This window comes from Perca flavescens, chromosome 19 (genome assembly GCF_004354835.1).
Source record: "Perca flavescens isolate YP-PL-M2 chromosome 19, PFLA_1.0, whole genome shotgun sequence".
NCBI classification, from domain to species: domain Eukaryota; kingdom Metazoa; phylum Chordata; class Actinopteri; order Perciformes; family Percidae; genus Perca; species Perca flavescens.
This window is the reverse complement of record NC_041349.1, coordinates 2,506,621-2,523,324: the sequence shown is the minus strand read 5'-3', so window position 1 is coordinate 2,523,324 and position 16,704 is coordinate 2,506,621. Positions and strand designations below refer to the sequence as shown.

At 39.7% G+C, this 16,704-nt stretch overlaps 1 protein-coding gene across 1 annotated transcript; it reads right to left on the bottom strand.

Moving 5' to 3' along the window:
- Positions 1 to 9,042: 9,042 nt before the first annotated feature.
- Positions 9,043 to 15,822, bottom strand: LOC114574044 (arachidonate 15-lipoxygenase B). The gene is made up of 15 exons (XM_028606335.1): positions 15,795 to 15,822; positions 15,479 to 15,647; positions 14,856 to 15,048; positions 14,605 to 14,686; positions 14,223 to 14,345; positions 14,014 to 14,117; positions 13,368 to 13,534; positions 13,057 to 13,200; positions 12,415 to 12,618; positions 12,127 to 12,213; positions 11,851 to 12,020; positions 10,650 to 10,771; positions 10,408 to 10,508; positions 9,582 to 9,752; positions 9,043 to 9,390 (listed from the first exon to the last, which is right to left on the bottom strand). Exons 2-15 carry the CDS (start codon positions 15,620 to 15,622, stop codon positions 9,211 to 9,213), a joined length of 1,992 nt encoding a protein of 663 aa, XP_028462136.1. The 5' UTR covers positions 15,623 to 15,647; positions 15,795 to 15,822; the 3' UTR covers positions 9,043 to 9,210.
- Positions 15,823 to 16,704: the final 882 nt, after the last annotated feature.

The window sequence follows — 16,704 nt, the reverse complement described above, 5'->3', positions numbered from 1 at the left end:
TCTGCAAACTGACAAACAAACATCCAGATAATCAGTCTATACCTAGAAAGAAATACAAGATGAAAGAAAACCTTATATATCTATAGTTTTTACAGATTACAATTATGATAATGTCATTTTGAAAGATTGTGTAAATGATTTAAAGTTTTTAGCGTGTTCTTTTCATTTATTATTTAAACTTTGAACCAAACTCCAACTAACCAAAGTATCTAATCTCTTCAGTTCTGACCTCACTGCTGAGATGTCCAACAAACCAAGGTCAGTACACTGTTTTCTTGTTTAGAGTACTTTTAGAATGTGTAGAGGGCAATTGTGAGTGTTCAAGTTGAGATCTTTCAGTAGTTTATCATTTAGAAGCCAGATGCCTCATTTATCAAAGCATGTGTTGAACAAGTTGTCAAAGTGTGTGTTAAAAGTTTGGTTTTCTTCAAACCTGCATATGAACAACGATACATCTCACCTACATCTACATCCGCCAGCTTCTTCGCATGCAGAAACTCCCCCAGAATACCAGATATGGTTAACCACATCCCTTTGAAATGCTGAGTGGCTTCAATGTAGAGATACTTATTCTGAGAAAAAGTAGAAAACGAGAAATGTAAAGATGAAAAACATCACAAACAATGAGGTTAAGATATTGGAGTGTCCTGGGAGCAAACATGAAGGAAGGTTTCCCAACTTAAATAAATTATTGCATGTGTAAAGAAATCAGCTGATTCCTTAAGTTTCCCAGATAATTCATGTGAAGTATCAGCGGCCCAGTCACACTTTGATATGATGTATATTTTTTATTAATGTGTCATGCCACTAAGTGGCCCCTCCCATACAGAATCACATGACCCCCATATAAAAGTCATTTTATTCACAGTTTCCGGTACAATGTCCACACACAACATACTCTACTCTGCACAAAATAAAGAATGAAGAAAACATATTACAGCAGACACAACACAATAGTGTAACCCCGTACATTGTCAACTAGACACTTTGTACCAAAAATTTCATCAATAAATAGGTAAATATAAAAGTCACTACCAGTCAGAGAATCATTGATACAAAGCAGTCTTCCTTTTAGACCATGCTTGTTCTAAAAATTTTAAAAAATGTTTTATGTTCAAACAACCAAACTATCAGATGTATATCCTGCCTCATCTCTTACTTTAACTTTGTTAAATAATTACAATCTTAAATCAGGATAATATGGACAATACAAAGCAAAATGAACTTCATTTAGATTTTCATTGAGATCCCATAAATAACATCATATAAGTCTGTCTTCCTCACTGGTGCCCGACCAACATCCTGTTTCAACATGGAGAGGGAGTATTCCAGACCTGAACTGAGTAGACACACATCTTTTCACCTTGGACAGATTATATTTGACATATTTCTCAATATCAAACTAATGTTTCATCAAACTAGAAGTTCTAAGTTTTGGTTTGTTCTAAATCTCAGCAGCCAATTTCTCTTTAAAGTGGTGAAAAACAGCAGTAATAATCAACAACTAGTTTTTCACCCACAACACATTCTTCTCCCTCCTCCCTCCAGTCTCTCTGACTGTGAGTCCCAGCAGCTCTCAGATGTTTAAAGGACAGTCTGTCTCTCTGAGCTGTGAGGAGGACGACAGCTCTGTTGGATGGACTCTGAGGAGGAACACAAAAAGAGACACCAGGTCTCAGTGTGGAGATGGCTGGGGAAGACCTGCTGGTTCTTCCTGTAACATCAGCTACATGGTCCCAGGGTACAGTGGAGTTTACTGGTGTGAGTCCAGAGAGGGAGCAACCAGTAACAGCATCACCATCACTGTCACTGGTAAGATCAGACTGTGGAGTCAGTATTGATGAAGCTGTGTGTGAATGGATGACATGCTGTAGTTTGTCTCTGTGTTGAGGTGGACCAGTGATCCTGCAGAGTCCTGTCCTCCCTGTGATGGAGGGAGAAGACCTCACTCTGACCTGTAGAACAAAGAGGTCCTCCAACCTCCCAGCTGGTTTCTATAAAGATGGCTCCTTCATCAGGACTGAGCCTGCAGGTCACATGACCATCCACCATGTTTCCAGGTCTGATGAAGGCCTCTACAAGTGCAACATCAGCAGTGTTGGAGAGTCTCCACCCAGCTGGGTCTCTGTCACAGGTGAGGAGGTTACCTTTGATTTCAGGAGTTCATTCATCCAGATATTCACCTGACAGCTGATTCTCTCTACAGAGAAACCTAGGACCACAAGCCCTACTTTGAGCTCTCTGCCGCCCCCTGTCACCTCAGCCCCACCCCCTGACACATCAGCTTCACCCACTGTCACCTCAGCCCCGCCCCCTGACACAACATCAACTCCGCCCCCGGTCTCAGACCCCCACCCACCTTGTGATCAGACTGGTCTGCCACCTGGTGGTGTTCTGTCCGTACTGCATCTCCACTTTCATCATGGTCTCTTTATATCGACACAGAGCCACAGGTAACACTGAATCATTAACTGACCTTACAATCAATCAATCAATCAATCAATCAATCAATCAATCTCACCACTCTGGTGTTGATCAGTTAACAACTGATCAATTATCTACATTTTCTTTCTAACTTGCTCTGACTGTAGGAAATTACCTGCCCATCTCCGCAGTGATGACCCCACCCACCCAGGCTGAGATGGGATTGGATGAAGACTATGATGATGTCACCACAGAGCATCACTTCTGAACTGATCTGAGAAGAAGCTCAAAATTTCAAGTCCTCATAGATCAGAAAGAGTGGAAGCCTCAGAACTCTTCCCTGTGGATCTCCACATGTTCTAGTTTTAACATTCTGCCAACAGCTGACAGTTTCAAACATAGAAATAAAATGTATAATCTAATTTCTATAGTTTGCAGCTGATTTTTGACCGTTCCAAAACCAGCCTCTGAAAACGTAACCAGCTCAGTCACAGCGACACCATCGGCTTGTTTTAGTCGAGCAGGTTTCTTCTCGTCGCCATCTTTAGTAGCAGATAGTTGTTCAGGTTCTGCTGTAAGTCGTGTTGTTGGTCATGTCTGTTTAGATGTCAAGTTTTCAATCTCTTCAGATCAGATAAAATAAAATGATGAGCATCTTTTCTCTCTGTGCTTTGTTCCAATGTGATCATAACTTCACTTCTCTCATATCCAACAGCCTGTTTCCTTGTAGCAGACATGTGACATAGTCGTATATAAAGATGAAGGAGGAGGCTTTTACTGGCTGTCCAACAGCTGTTGGTCCTTACAAAGAGAAGAACCTCATTAACTCCGACATCACAATCCAACATGGCTGCTCCGAGCACCAACAGTAGCGAAAGCTGTGTGAATATACTCTTTATTAGCACTTCTGTTTTATATCTTGGTTACTTGGTGCCTTGTTGAGGGACATTTTGTAGGTGAAGGCCCAGGAGGCCCCTGACATTTTGGACCCCTGGGCCTTTCCCCAGTAGGCCTGTCCAGTAATCCATGGCCACTGTTTAAGTCTTTAAACATTAACATCTAACAACTAACACTAGACTTTCCTCTGAAACTACCTTTAATATCTGCATTCATACAAAGAGTTACTCACAGCTACAGTATAAGTTTAACTTATAGTATGAAAGTAGTGAAACCAGGAGCTCAGGAGTCCTTTCATGAACTTGTAACCTTGGAACTAACACAGAGACACTGCCAATATAAAACCTGTCCTTTTCACAAGCCGCCACAAGATTGCGCCCTGGTGTAATGGGAGGAACCTGACGTTACAAGTGACACTCCAACAGTGGAAAAAGAAAATAATGTGCTCTGAATACAATATAAATGTAACCGAGGGTTTCTTATGTTGTCTAGATTCTGGTTTGGCTGTAAAATAGAGACTTCCAATACTGGAACCCAGACGGCACTGAACGTCTCACTTTATTCAACCACAACACAGACCAAACCAAACACATACCACACTGTATCCACTTCCTTTTTCCCATCACAATAAAAGCTCTATGTTTACTGTAACTTCCTATTAACCTTCAACTGAGAGGTTACACAATAAAATACCATACATAAATAAATAAAACCATTAGCATATAAAAGTAGTTTAGGATTCAAATGCAACAACATATTTATTTTTCCCACAATATATACTGAGAGTTTTAGGCACATTATTCTGTAGGTTAGTGATCACCTTCCATCATGTTTCTGTTCATTATTATAAGGTAATTTATTTGATTTAACCATCACACTCATTATCTTTGTGTGATGTCTTCCTATAAAGACGTGAGACAGATTAGCACGTAGCAGAAGGCGGCTTTACTTTTCACCGTGTTTGACATCCAACCGGTATCCCAGCATTCTTAGCGATCAGGTACTACAGCAGAACTAATGCTGCATTTGATTATTTATCTTTATGACGTTATGGATATCTGAAATGTTTTTAATTATAGAGTCAAACTAATACATGTTAAAATGTCCACTTTAAATGGTTAAAAAAGGTGTGTGTTCTACTACTCCCACAGTGTGTGTTCCAAGGAATCCCAAACCCAATGCAGTCCAAGTCTGACCTGCTATCTCTCTCTCTCTCTCTCTCTCTCTCTCTCTCTCTCTCTCTCTCTCTCTCTCTCTCTCTCTCTCTCTCACTCACTCCCTCTCTCACTCTCTCTCTGTCTCTCTCTCGCTCTCTCTCTCTCTGTCACACAAATGTGTTTCTGCCTGTTAAAACTATAGAAACAAAAACTAGCATGCTAGCGTTAGCCCCCTAGTTTTGGCCAATGATGTAGAAAGCCATGCAGATTTTGAACAGCTCACCAGGAGACTGAAGGCAGGACACATTCAGAAACCGTATCTCACTCAAAACAGCATGGATGGTTTTTTTTCCACGTTTTTATGCGTGTGGAAGCACCAGAGACACAAAATAATACCCCAAATCCACCAAAAAGTGATTTCTTCATAATATGGACACTTTAAAGCAGTGTAATACAGAAACAGATCAAGTAAAGGAGAGAACAGGCAACCAACATGCAGTTGTGACCTTTGACTTGAGTCACCTCTTCACTGTGTTCAGAATAAACACAGATGGAATCAGCTCTCAGATCATCTTTATTTCTATATTCTAATGCATCAAGGTGTGTCTGAATGGATGTGTGTGTGTTTTAGTTTTACATATTTGTCTTGTTGTTGATGGAACTCAGCATCATTGTTGTGTCTTTGGCAGAAGAACCTAAATATGACATGTTTTGTCCTCAGACAGAATAACTTGTTGGAACTGATCCACCAAAAACAGAAACATGTTTACTTCTGATCAGACAGGAAACAGATGCACTGAACTTTTTGTCAGTCATAAATTAACTTTTTTTTTAAATTACAGTTTTTTCCGATTGCTAAACGACAGTGGGCACAATTGGAGTCACATGTGCAAAACTCTAACTCCAGTCTGCACTACCAACAGTCACCTGAGCTAAACAGTTCACATCAGCTGCAAAACAGGCTCAGTGCAGCCAGACACTATGTACAATCCTCACTGAGATACACACACACACACACACACACACACACACACACACACACACACTGAGATAACACACACTGTCACTCAGAACACACTGAGGGTAAAAACACTAGCATCAAACACCAATACACAAATTACAAACTTTTTCATCTTTACAGTTTGAACAATTTGAGTGACTTGACACTACTCAACAGTTTATTTAAGGAAAAAATATAGATTGTATAGCATACCAATTTTTACATAAGGTAAAAAAGAAGGAATGAAAAGTTTTCTTCAATAAAGTATTTTGTCACTAGTAATTTATGGAATTACTGGGAAAAAAACTAAAGGTACATACGTAACAGTACCAGAGAATAGTGGGACTAATCCTGCCTCTCTCCAGCATCATGTGGCAAGTTTTCTTCATCACATTGGATGTCTTCATCATCTCTAAATACTAATGAATGTGGTGTTTCTATTGCTTTCACCGCCATTTTACTATTATACTATATACTATTTACTATTATAAGATATAGTGTTGTTCACTTTTTTTATATCTGTGTACATAACCTCAGACATCTTACCTGGACATGTTGGTATCTTTGATCTTTTACCTGTTTCTCTCAAACGGTACAGTGTATAATTGTTTCATTCTCTTTGGTGTTTGTATACAAAAAAAGTCTTTCTGATCTTTCTCTGTATAAATGCCGTATATGTTCACTAACTAGTCTAAAACAAGACACCTGCTGAGGCTTTCAGCTAGAATCCCAATCAGCAGTGTTTGATAGGCACCAGACTTAAATCTCTTCTGTTCTGAATGTGTGGTTAACAGTGTTGACAGCAGTGTGTTAGCATCTGAACAAAGTGCTGTAAATCTACAGTGTTGTGCAGGTTGTGGTTAAAGTCCTGGGATAAGTGTGTAGAGTTTAGAAAACTGTGTTCAAGCGATGAGAAACCAACTAGAGTTTGGTCCACATGAACTGCTGCTGTGCAGACTGGAGTTAGAGTTTTGCACACGTGACTCCAGTTGTGACGTGTCGTTTAGCAATTGAAAAAAACTGTAATGATAAAAGCAGTTCTGTGTCTGTGTGTCCACTGGGCCTGTTGTCCCTCCAGTGTTGGAACTGATTATTCTGCAGACTTCCCATAAGTGAAAGCCTTTTCAGTGAAATGATCCTCAGAGAACAGAGTGAAAGCTGCCTCCTGCTGGCTGTCTGACTGCATTACATCATGCTTTCTTTCTTCTCAAAGCCTCAGCACATGATCGGCTCAATGCATGCATCATCAGATCATCTTTATTTATTAAAATGGTAGATTTTATTATATATGTATGTGTGTGTGAATGAATTTAACATGAAAAGGTAACATCTACCTTAATTGAGCTTCAGTGTGTCATAGGAAGTCCCACACTCTGTAAGATATGATGGTGCCTGACCATTAAGAGCTGTGTAGGTCAGGAGAAGGATTTTAAAATCAATTCTGGATTTTACAGGAAGCCAACCCAGATAATAAGGAATTACAATAGTCCACAAATGCATGGACTAGTGTCATAAACCTGGCTCTAGGTCATGGCAACAACTTGGAAGAGACACAAAAATGCCAATAAATCAGGTTATTAGAAAGCTGGTACTTTTATTCCCTGTGGAGCAATGCGCCCAGTTGCTTCAAATCAGCATGAATCAGTCATGCATAGGATTAGAGCAGGCAGACACAGAGGTGGGAGGGGGCCATCACACTGGATCTTTTGCATCATTTTGAGACAGATTGTGCCTAAGTATAGGCGGTTCTTGAAGTTTGTTTATGTAGGCATTAAAGGATATATTCTGATCAATGATAACGCTGAGATTCCTTACATTGGTGCTGGAGGCCAGGGTGATTTCATACTGAGCTATATTCAGATAATGATCTTTGGAGGTGTTTGGGGCCAAGTACAATACCTTTGGTTATGTCTGAGTTTAAAAGCAGAGGCCTGTACTACGAATCAAGATCAACATGTCCTGGATTTCTTTCAGTTACCCAGCTTCACCTAACCTAACAACCGCGGTCCCACATAACCTGTGTCCCGACGGTGGTTAACAACTAGTTCAGTCAACTCAGGGTTTCCCGATCCAGCGACACGTTCACATAAAAGAGGCGGTGTTTGCACTGCGTGACAAATCACAAACATCTACCAGAGCCGCATATTTTACATAAGAAGTGCAAACTATAATTCTACATAAATATTAAGAACACAGACACAGTTTTGCAGGCAAAACGCAATACAGTCGCTGCTTCCTAAAATAGGAATGAAAGCTGGCAAAAGGGTGGTGGTGGCGCAGTGGGTATGACACATGCCTTTGGTGTGGGAGACCTGGGTTTGATTCCCACTGTGGTAGATCAACCAATGTGTCACTGAGCAAGACACTTAACCCCTAGTTTCTCCAGAGGCATGCGACCTCTGACATATATAGCATTTGTAAGTTGCTTTTGATAAAAGCGTCAGCTAAATGACATGTATTGTAATATTGCAAAAAAATAGGCGATGCTGTAAATCACAACTCTTATCAATATCACTTCCCCATCAGTCAGGACCAAGAAATGACCATCATTACACCTGTGCTTTCCATAAACTGCCGTTGCGTTAGCCTATTATTTTAGTTGCAGTCCTGGCAGTGGGAAGCGATCGTGAGAGCAAATAAAACATAAAAACATAATTCAAACCGATGTGCGCATTGCTGGTTAATGTTGCTCGGGAAAGGGAAGTTTGGGGTCCCCTGCTGGAGCTGCTCCCCCCGCGACCCGACACCGGATAAGCGGACGAAGATGGATGGATGGATGGATGGATGGATGGATGTGCGCATTGGCGACACACGTTGAAGAAGCCAACAAAGATACGTAATTCCCTCTGCTGAAAATCTATATATTTCATAAAGATACCCATCAGAGAATGTAACGGGGTTGTTGGTCTCTAAATGTTTTAACTTTCTGAGCGGACCTCTCTCTCTGTGCACCAAGCTCCGACGGATCTTCTATAAGAACGGTGACGCCGTTATCAGTCGAATATTGATTGGTCAGTAGGCGGTGCTTTTACACCGGTTGATCTCTGATCACCAACTTAACCTGCTCCCATCCAGGTTAGGTGTTCAGCATGCGTTACCACGGCGATTTAACCCGGTAACAAGTGATCCGCCGTAAACGTAATGACGATAATAATATCCCACTCATTATGTAGGTTTAGCAATACTTTATTTTGGTTTAGAGAAACCATACACTATAAATGCAGAAAATCACAGAAACAAATTAACACGACAACATAACAAGAGCAATTTCTAAAACATAAACAATGTATAGAATATAGACAAATTATTAAGAAGTTACATTTTTAATCATTGTGAACAATAAATCAAATTTGTGTAGCACTGTGCATTTAGGGCTTTGCTGTGATTATTACATGACAAATCAGCCTCATCATTTTATATTCACCATTTTCTAGCACAAAAAAAGCTTGATTCTAAGTTTCGTCATCAGTAAAATGTTAAAAAATGAAAACAACTAGAGTAAACAAAGCTAATACTAGTTCTAAAATATATATTTTCTTCATTGTTTTCTCAAAATAATGTATATTTTGTTCTGTAGATTAACTGGCACAGAACAAACTATTTCACATACAGAACAAGCTTGTACACAACACAGACTACAAAAAACAGAAACATGCAGTTCTTCCCTTTCTCACTTGTGTTAATATGAAGCTGAATTTGGCCAACAGCTGAGGAGGTCACACCTTCTGCTATTTAAAGGGCCACGCTGTTTTCCATCTTTGTTGGATCCATGTATGTGTATGGGACCTCCAGGCTCTTGTTTCTGGCTTTGATGACCACACTTAACTCTCCAAGCCCTCCTTGAAAATCCTTTATCAGCTCGCAGGGAATCTTCTCACTGAAATGGTCCTCTGGGTATTGGCCAAGAGGGACCTAATGAGATAAATGTTTAGAAATGTTTGAACTTAAACTATTGGCAATATAATGTACAGTTGTAGTGAGCATGAGTTCTTTATGTGGCTCAAAGAGGGTGTCTTGCCTTAATGACATATTGACCTTCTTTTTACAACCTGAACATTAAGGTGATTTATTTAATAATATTTCATAAAATCTTGGGCACTTACGAAGTCAGACGACTGCTTGCTGAGTAGCCACATGGTGGCCATTCCTTGAACTGTTGTGTTGACGTCAGGGAATGTCTTCAGCATCGTGGCCTCGCTTGTTGTCCCCTTTGTGGTTGGTGGAGGAAGTTGCAGAGAGATGGGAGAGTTGGGCATCCAGCCACCATAGTCATACTGCAATGAATTCATGATTGACAGATTACTTACTGCTTAATACTCTTTGAAGTCATGCCGTGACAGTCAATAGGTCAGTCGGTTCACCACTTTGGTCCACACTGATTCGTGGTCCCCAGAGGATAGATTCTAATGACTTTGGTGATCCCCTGACTTTTTACTTAGTGCCACCATGAGGTTAACATTTGTGGTTTTCAACTTAACAACTTTATTTGCTAGATTGTCATTAAATCCCGTTCACACATTCATGTTGGAATCACTTTGGTGATCCTCTGACTTGTCATCCAGCACCATCATCACATCAAAATATTTGTCCAATCTTTATGACCAAATACCTGCAAAACTGCCATTTCCATCCGTCTCAGGTGTTGTTTGTGTTTTAGATTTAGATGTTACTAAATGTTTGCATGTTAACATGGTGAACTAAGATTGTGAACTTTGTAAACATAAATACTAAAAGTCAGCATGTTAGCGTTTTCGTTGTGAGTATTTTAGCACATGTTGCATTTAGTTCAAAGCATCACTGTGACTAAGTGCAGCATCACAGACCTGTTAGCATGGCTGGAGACTCTTGTTAATGTCTTCCATCTTTCTTCAGTTCAGAACTAAACTGCAACACAATTCCACAAAAATAGGTTAAGTTAAAAGGCTTCACCTGTCCAGCATTCACAGCTGAGTGCTGTCCTGAGCAAGTGAAGATCACCATGGTGACAAACTTGACCAACTCAGCCATGGTGGTAAAGCTCTGTGGAATTCCTGAGAATTAGAAGGAATAAACTGACTCAAAGACATCCAGATGACTGGTTGAGTTATGTTTGCATTATGATAATATATCATCAAAATATCATAAAGCATCATTTATCACCATAATGAGCTTTTTTTAAAATTTAAACTCACCTGTGCTTGCTTGGGAAAGAAATCCATGTTCAAAAATGTCTGAAATCCACTTCTGCAGTTCAGAGTCTTTCTGGACCTCAGCGTCATTCTTGTAGTAGAAGCTGAGCACTCCCTGCACAAACCTTTGAGAAATGTAGAAAGGTAAAATATAAAACACATTCCTAGTTGAGATATGTATTGTTATACACACAGCAATAGTGAGACAGTCTTTGTCTATTTTATTATTGAGTGGGGAAATTACAATTTATACTCTGTTTTGTTAGAAATCACTACACAAAGGCCCGAAATCCATACTCAGTACTTTGGTCCGTACAGGGGCTTGAACCAGATAGTTTCAGGTTCCTAATGCAACTCCCTACGGACTGAGCTACTGCCACCCCCAAATATTTGGAGCGAGTAATGATCTGGCTTTTACAGCGAGGTAGGCTTTGGTAGACGTACTTTGGACATTTGGAGAGATCAGTGTTTATGCTAAGCTAAGATAATAGCCTCTTGGCTGTAGCTCCGTACTTAACACGCAAACATATTGATCTTCTCACATCTAACGCTGGGCAAGAAAGTAAATATGTTTATATTCATACTATTTATGTAGGTGAATCATTAATTTCAATTAAACCCCAAAAGAATTGCACATTTCATATTCTGTCATTCCAATACAGTCCCCTCTGCCATTACAAATGATTATACTCATTATCACCTCAGAGCTACAGGACTCAACCATACTGATTATAGTTTTTTATTGAAACTGACACCTTCAATGTTTAAGTGTAAGGATGCCTCTCATCTCATCTCGCCGAAGTTCTCTATCAAAGTATTTCAGGCAGGAATATTGATAAAATTTCATAACCAACTGCCACTCTACTCAAATCAAGAGGCAGTAGCTAGGGCGCCTGGGTAGCTCACGTGGTAGAGTGCGTGCCCGTAGTGTGGTAACTTGAGGTAACTTCATCAGCGATGTCAAAGTACTGTAGGTGTTCGGCCTGATGTTAAGGTTATTTGGAAAAAGACATTAATAGGCGTGGTGGAGCTCAAATGTTGCAGATTAGTAGTTAATACCTTTAGATTATGGACAGGAAACCCTACACAAAAGTTGGCTGACTCAAAATGATTCATGAGAAATTGAACTGAGTTACATAAGAGAACAAACGCTAGCTACTAAAGAGGGCAGGATTTTGGGGCTCCCTTTTTCCACCTGTACTACCTTTGGATGATATCCCAAAGCTTGAGTCCATCATCCCTGTAGTAGAAGTTCGGCACAGCCTCCAAACCACGTTCAGCAATGTCCTCTGGTATGCAGAGGGAGCTGTAGGTCGTTGAGGACAGTGATCTCTTCAGGATTGGTATCAGACCCTCTCCACCAGAAGCTGCAAACTAGATAACAGTCAGATATGTAAGGGATGTAGTTAGACACAAATACTGTAAATGACATTGAAAAAAAAAAAACGTTTCTTTAGTGAGCTTCTTGGTATTTACGTACCTGTGTAAAAACTCCAGTCTTAGATATTAGAAGACTTCGAGCTAAGTAGTTGATCTGCAGAGTGTAGCGAGTGTGAGGTATGAGGAGCTGAGGGAAGGAGGGAACTCTGTTAGTAACACTATTACAGGTTAACAAAGTCAGAAATCTGGATGCTTCTATACCATTTAGCAGTGAGAAATGCTTGCAAATAAATACACACAAACCTGATTCACCTACTTTGGAAGATAAAAAAAATTCAAGATGATAAAACTACATCTACAGTAAGTTGAGTATTCAGCCTTCAGTTACCTTGTACAGTGGATGCACCATTGGCACATTACGCAGCAGTGACACTGCAAACACTTCAGCCAGCAGATGAGTGCGCAGCAGGTGAACATTGAGTTGATGCTCACTGAAATCTGCACTTCTCACAAAAATCTTGGCCATCAACCAGTCGTACTCAGAATCAGTAGGAAGGAAGATGGGGTTGTCATCTGCTGGAGTCTGTTTCAGCTGCAGGAGAAGAAAGGGTGATGTGGTTTATTCAATCCATTGGATCCATTTCCAGTACTGGTTATCAATGTTAAAGAATGTTCTGTAATTGTTGTATGTTGTCGTCATCCCAGGTCAGAGCACAGGATCAGTTGATCCTCAATCATCAATGATTTCATGTCTAACTTCTTATGTCTTTGACAAAAGGAAAGAGGGAGGTAGGCTGTCTGGCAATTGCAATGAAAATACCTTAAATATAGCTTTTTCTCTAAACCACATTCTTCATATGCAGTATGTTTGTTCTTCATTATTAATTTTACTAAAGGTATTTCTGTCTACCCTGTATATATTGTATATATGATATATACAGTATAGTAGTGCATGTCTGTCAGTCCTGGAAGAGGGATTACTCCCTAACCTTAAGCTTCACTATAAGCTACATTTGAGTGCTAATCTCACCTGGATAGCAATTGGCATCAGTTTATCATCAGGAGTTTTGTGGAGCAGGACGAGGGGAGCCATCAAGTACTGCTTCTTCCCATTGACGATGTTTGCCTTCACTCCATCCAAAAGCTTGTAGTCACACAGGAATATGTTGCCTTTCTGTTTGAAAGTTTAGTGAAGATGAGAAACTATTTGACTCACATGCATACAGTGTGGATATTACATACACTACGTAAACATTCAACATGCAATTCCTAATTGAACATGTCATGGGGCAGAACACGATTGTTTCAAATACTAAGGTCAATCAAGATCAGGACATTCACCTGCATTTCATTTCTCAAGCTACCCTGACCATGGAGGAAGACCATGTTGTCAGTGACAGGAAAGTTATCGGGCAGAGCTGAACAACGTCGGATCAACATGGGGTTCACACCATTTAGATACTGGGAGCCAAAAACAGCGTCCTCCTTCCAATGTTCCTGGACATAGTCTGGAAAATGAACAGAGATAAACTTGACTGAGTTTGAAATGTTGGCTAGAAAATCTTACTCTGCCACTGTTATCAGCTTATGTGTACACTGCATGTGAAACTGAAACAAGGACAACAATGTGTTACACATGGACAAAGCATAAAATTAGGAAACCCTAACTTAGGTTTAGACACGTTTACTTTTTGAGCCAAGTACAGAAGCCAATAAACTATCTAGTAGTTTTTTTTGGGTAGGAATGCTGTCGGATATCTGAGTAAATACAGTGTAGTGTACTACCAGGGACGTAGCACAAAATCCTGGGCCCTGTAGAAAGGCATTTTCTATGGGCCCCTCCCCGCATCAACAGCTATTCATTCTAGTATCTTTTTGGGCCCTCCTCACATGAGGGCACTGTGTACTCTGTCCCCCCCCGTCCGACGCCCCTGTGTACTACTATAAATACAGTATCAAGTATTTCATGAAACGTCCATGATAGTACCTGATATGTCAGTCCGTTTGCAGCAGAACACCCGATTGATATCATCAATATTTGTCCAGTTCTCCTTGTATGAAGCCAGACCCTTAAGTTCCAGTTCAGTCAACCTAGAAAATAAAAGTAGAGTAACTTCATTATACTGTCTTAAATAACATTGATAGTCAGGTACAAAGTAACACAGATAGATTTCTGACAGAAATTGAGGACCTTACCCGGTGCCTGCAGTGAAGAGAAACTCTGTGTTCTTAGTAAAGGAGAAGCGGATCTCACAAGGCAAAGAATCAGGGTCCGTTGCCTTCATGCAGTGGGGTATTCCCTCTGCATACACATCCCAGCTGGAATAAATATAGAAGAGCAGAAAGGTAAGGAACTTTGGACTACATACCAGTTTAACTCCGATTTATCTAAGAATAATGTCCTGTCCTTGGCATGTATTTATTTATGTAATATTGCAATTTTGCAGCATACTGTATGTTATAGTATAATGCATTTAAATAAACCCTGGCAGGTGTAACAACGTTATATTGTGGAGGAGGTTTGGAGGCATGTTAGTTTTGGAGTGCAGGAAATAAAAATGTTGTTCTGATCTCTCACCGATAGTCCTTCTCTCTTTGACCCAGTTCCTGCTGCCGACTGGACCTGCCAAGATGATGCTTGTCTTCGAAGACTCTCAGAGCTTGGAGAAAGAACCACAACATACATTTTTTATACTGTATATACAGTATAGTATGTTGGCATGAATTAACTTCAGCCTTCTTATAGACCGGCTGGAAGAACGTGTCTTTATTTTATGCTTTCTGTGGTCAGTGAACAGTGTACAGGATGCCGAGCTAATTTAGACAAACCTGTTCCCTCTCGGAAGCGGTGCACCTGGCTGTCAGTGATCCAGCGGTAGATAGGAAAGGTGTAGGTAGCTCCCTCAGGAGATTTCACTTCCACCTTGGCGGGGAACCAAGAGTCTTGAGGGAACAGTGGGAGAGGCTGTTTGTCCAGCTCTATCAGGACCAGCTTTCCAATGGAAACAGGGCAGGATATCAACTAGAGTAATAAAGGAAAAAAAGAAATAAAAGTGATTATAAATTACAAATACAAAGCAACTTACATTAAGTGCATTCAACCATTTGGATACAACCCCAAAATTGCAAGAATCATGCAACTTCATCAAATATGCTGAACTGCTTCAAGTGCTACTTCAGCCATGCTTTAGTTCATTAGAAACATTGCCCATTTCTTGTTTTTGCCTTACTAACTTTCATGTTATTTCTGACTCTGCCACTCCCTTCTGCTCTGTATGGAAGAACTGAACCGTAACATCACAATAATTATACAATTCCTAAATGTAAAAGGGTGGAGAAAATCTAACTTGTGCAATAGTATCACAGTATTTTCTGTGAATAAGATCTCATATAGGCAACGTTGAGGAAGCATGTACTACATTTAAATGGAGAGAGGGATATTTAGGACTCACTGTTCCTTTGGTGAATTGTAAAGCTCCTTTGAGCCACGTGCGTTCGCTCTCCCCATCTGTTCCTACCAGCTTAATGAAGACCTTGTTAAAAGAGTAGGCATAGGCAAGATTGCCATTGGATAGAGTCACTTCATAATTCACCATTTTCACTCTGGAAAGCAGCAGAATCCTGGTGGGGAGAGATCAATAATAACCATTCTTAGCATGGATTAGGTTAACTAACACTATATCAAACTGAGTGCAAAAACAATGAAAATGGCATTATAAGACCTATTATTAACTTGGTCTTTTAAATTTCATAAACCTTCTCTCTTACCTGTTAATGAGACCAAAATGTTCCTTTGATGAACTGTTCTTTTGATAAGAGTAGTCACCACTGACTGCTCTTTTTATACATACACTATGGTGGGCGTGTCCTGTCAGTAGGCGTAGTAAATAGTCAACTGTGGTGATGAAATACTTACTGTATATGACATGAGCATCACAGTCAAATAAAAGTATTACAAAATAACAAAACAAAAGGTTCACTTACAAAGTTTATCCAGATTCATCAGATTTTGTTTTAATATATATATATATATATATATATATATCTATCTATATATATATATACATATATCTATCTATCTATCTATCTATATATATATATATATATAGATATATATATATATATAGATATATATAAACACACAATCAGTGTTATGAAATGATCCCATGGGTCGTATTTGAGGGGTAAGCTTGTTAAATGTGAATATGTTCTAGTCTCTTCTCTCCACTGGGACAGGAAACTGAATATATTTGAGTTGTGGACAAAACAAGACATTTGAGGACGTCACCTTGGGCTTTTTGGGAAACACTGATCCACATTTTAGAGACCAAACAACTCATCCATTCGTCCAGAACATAATCCACACATGAATACACCATGAAAATAATTGGTAGTAGTTGTAGCTCTACTTTGCTCCACTACATAGAAAAATACATATTTCTCTACCTTCGGATATCTCTGAACTGCTGTGACACGACGTGAAACAGTTCACTACTGTATCTTGAGTGCAACAATTCTGATGTCTGCCTTGAACAAACAAGGCGGTCGTCTCTCAGTGCAGCGTAGATGTCTCTACCACTAGTTTTACACTTATTTTTTTAATATATGGTCAAAAAAAATAATATATATAAAATTATACCTAATTTCTGAGTTTAAAAAAAGCTGAAATTATGAATTA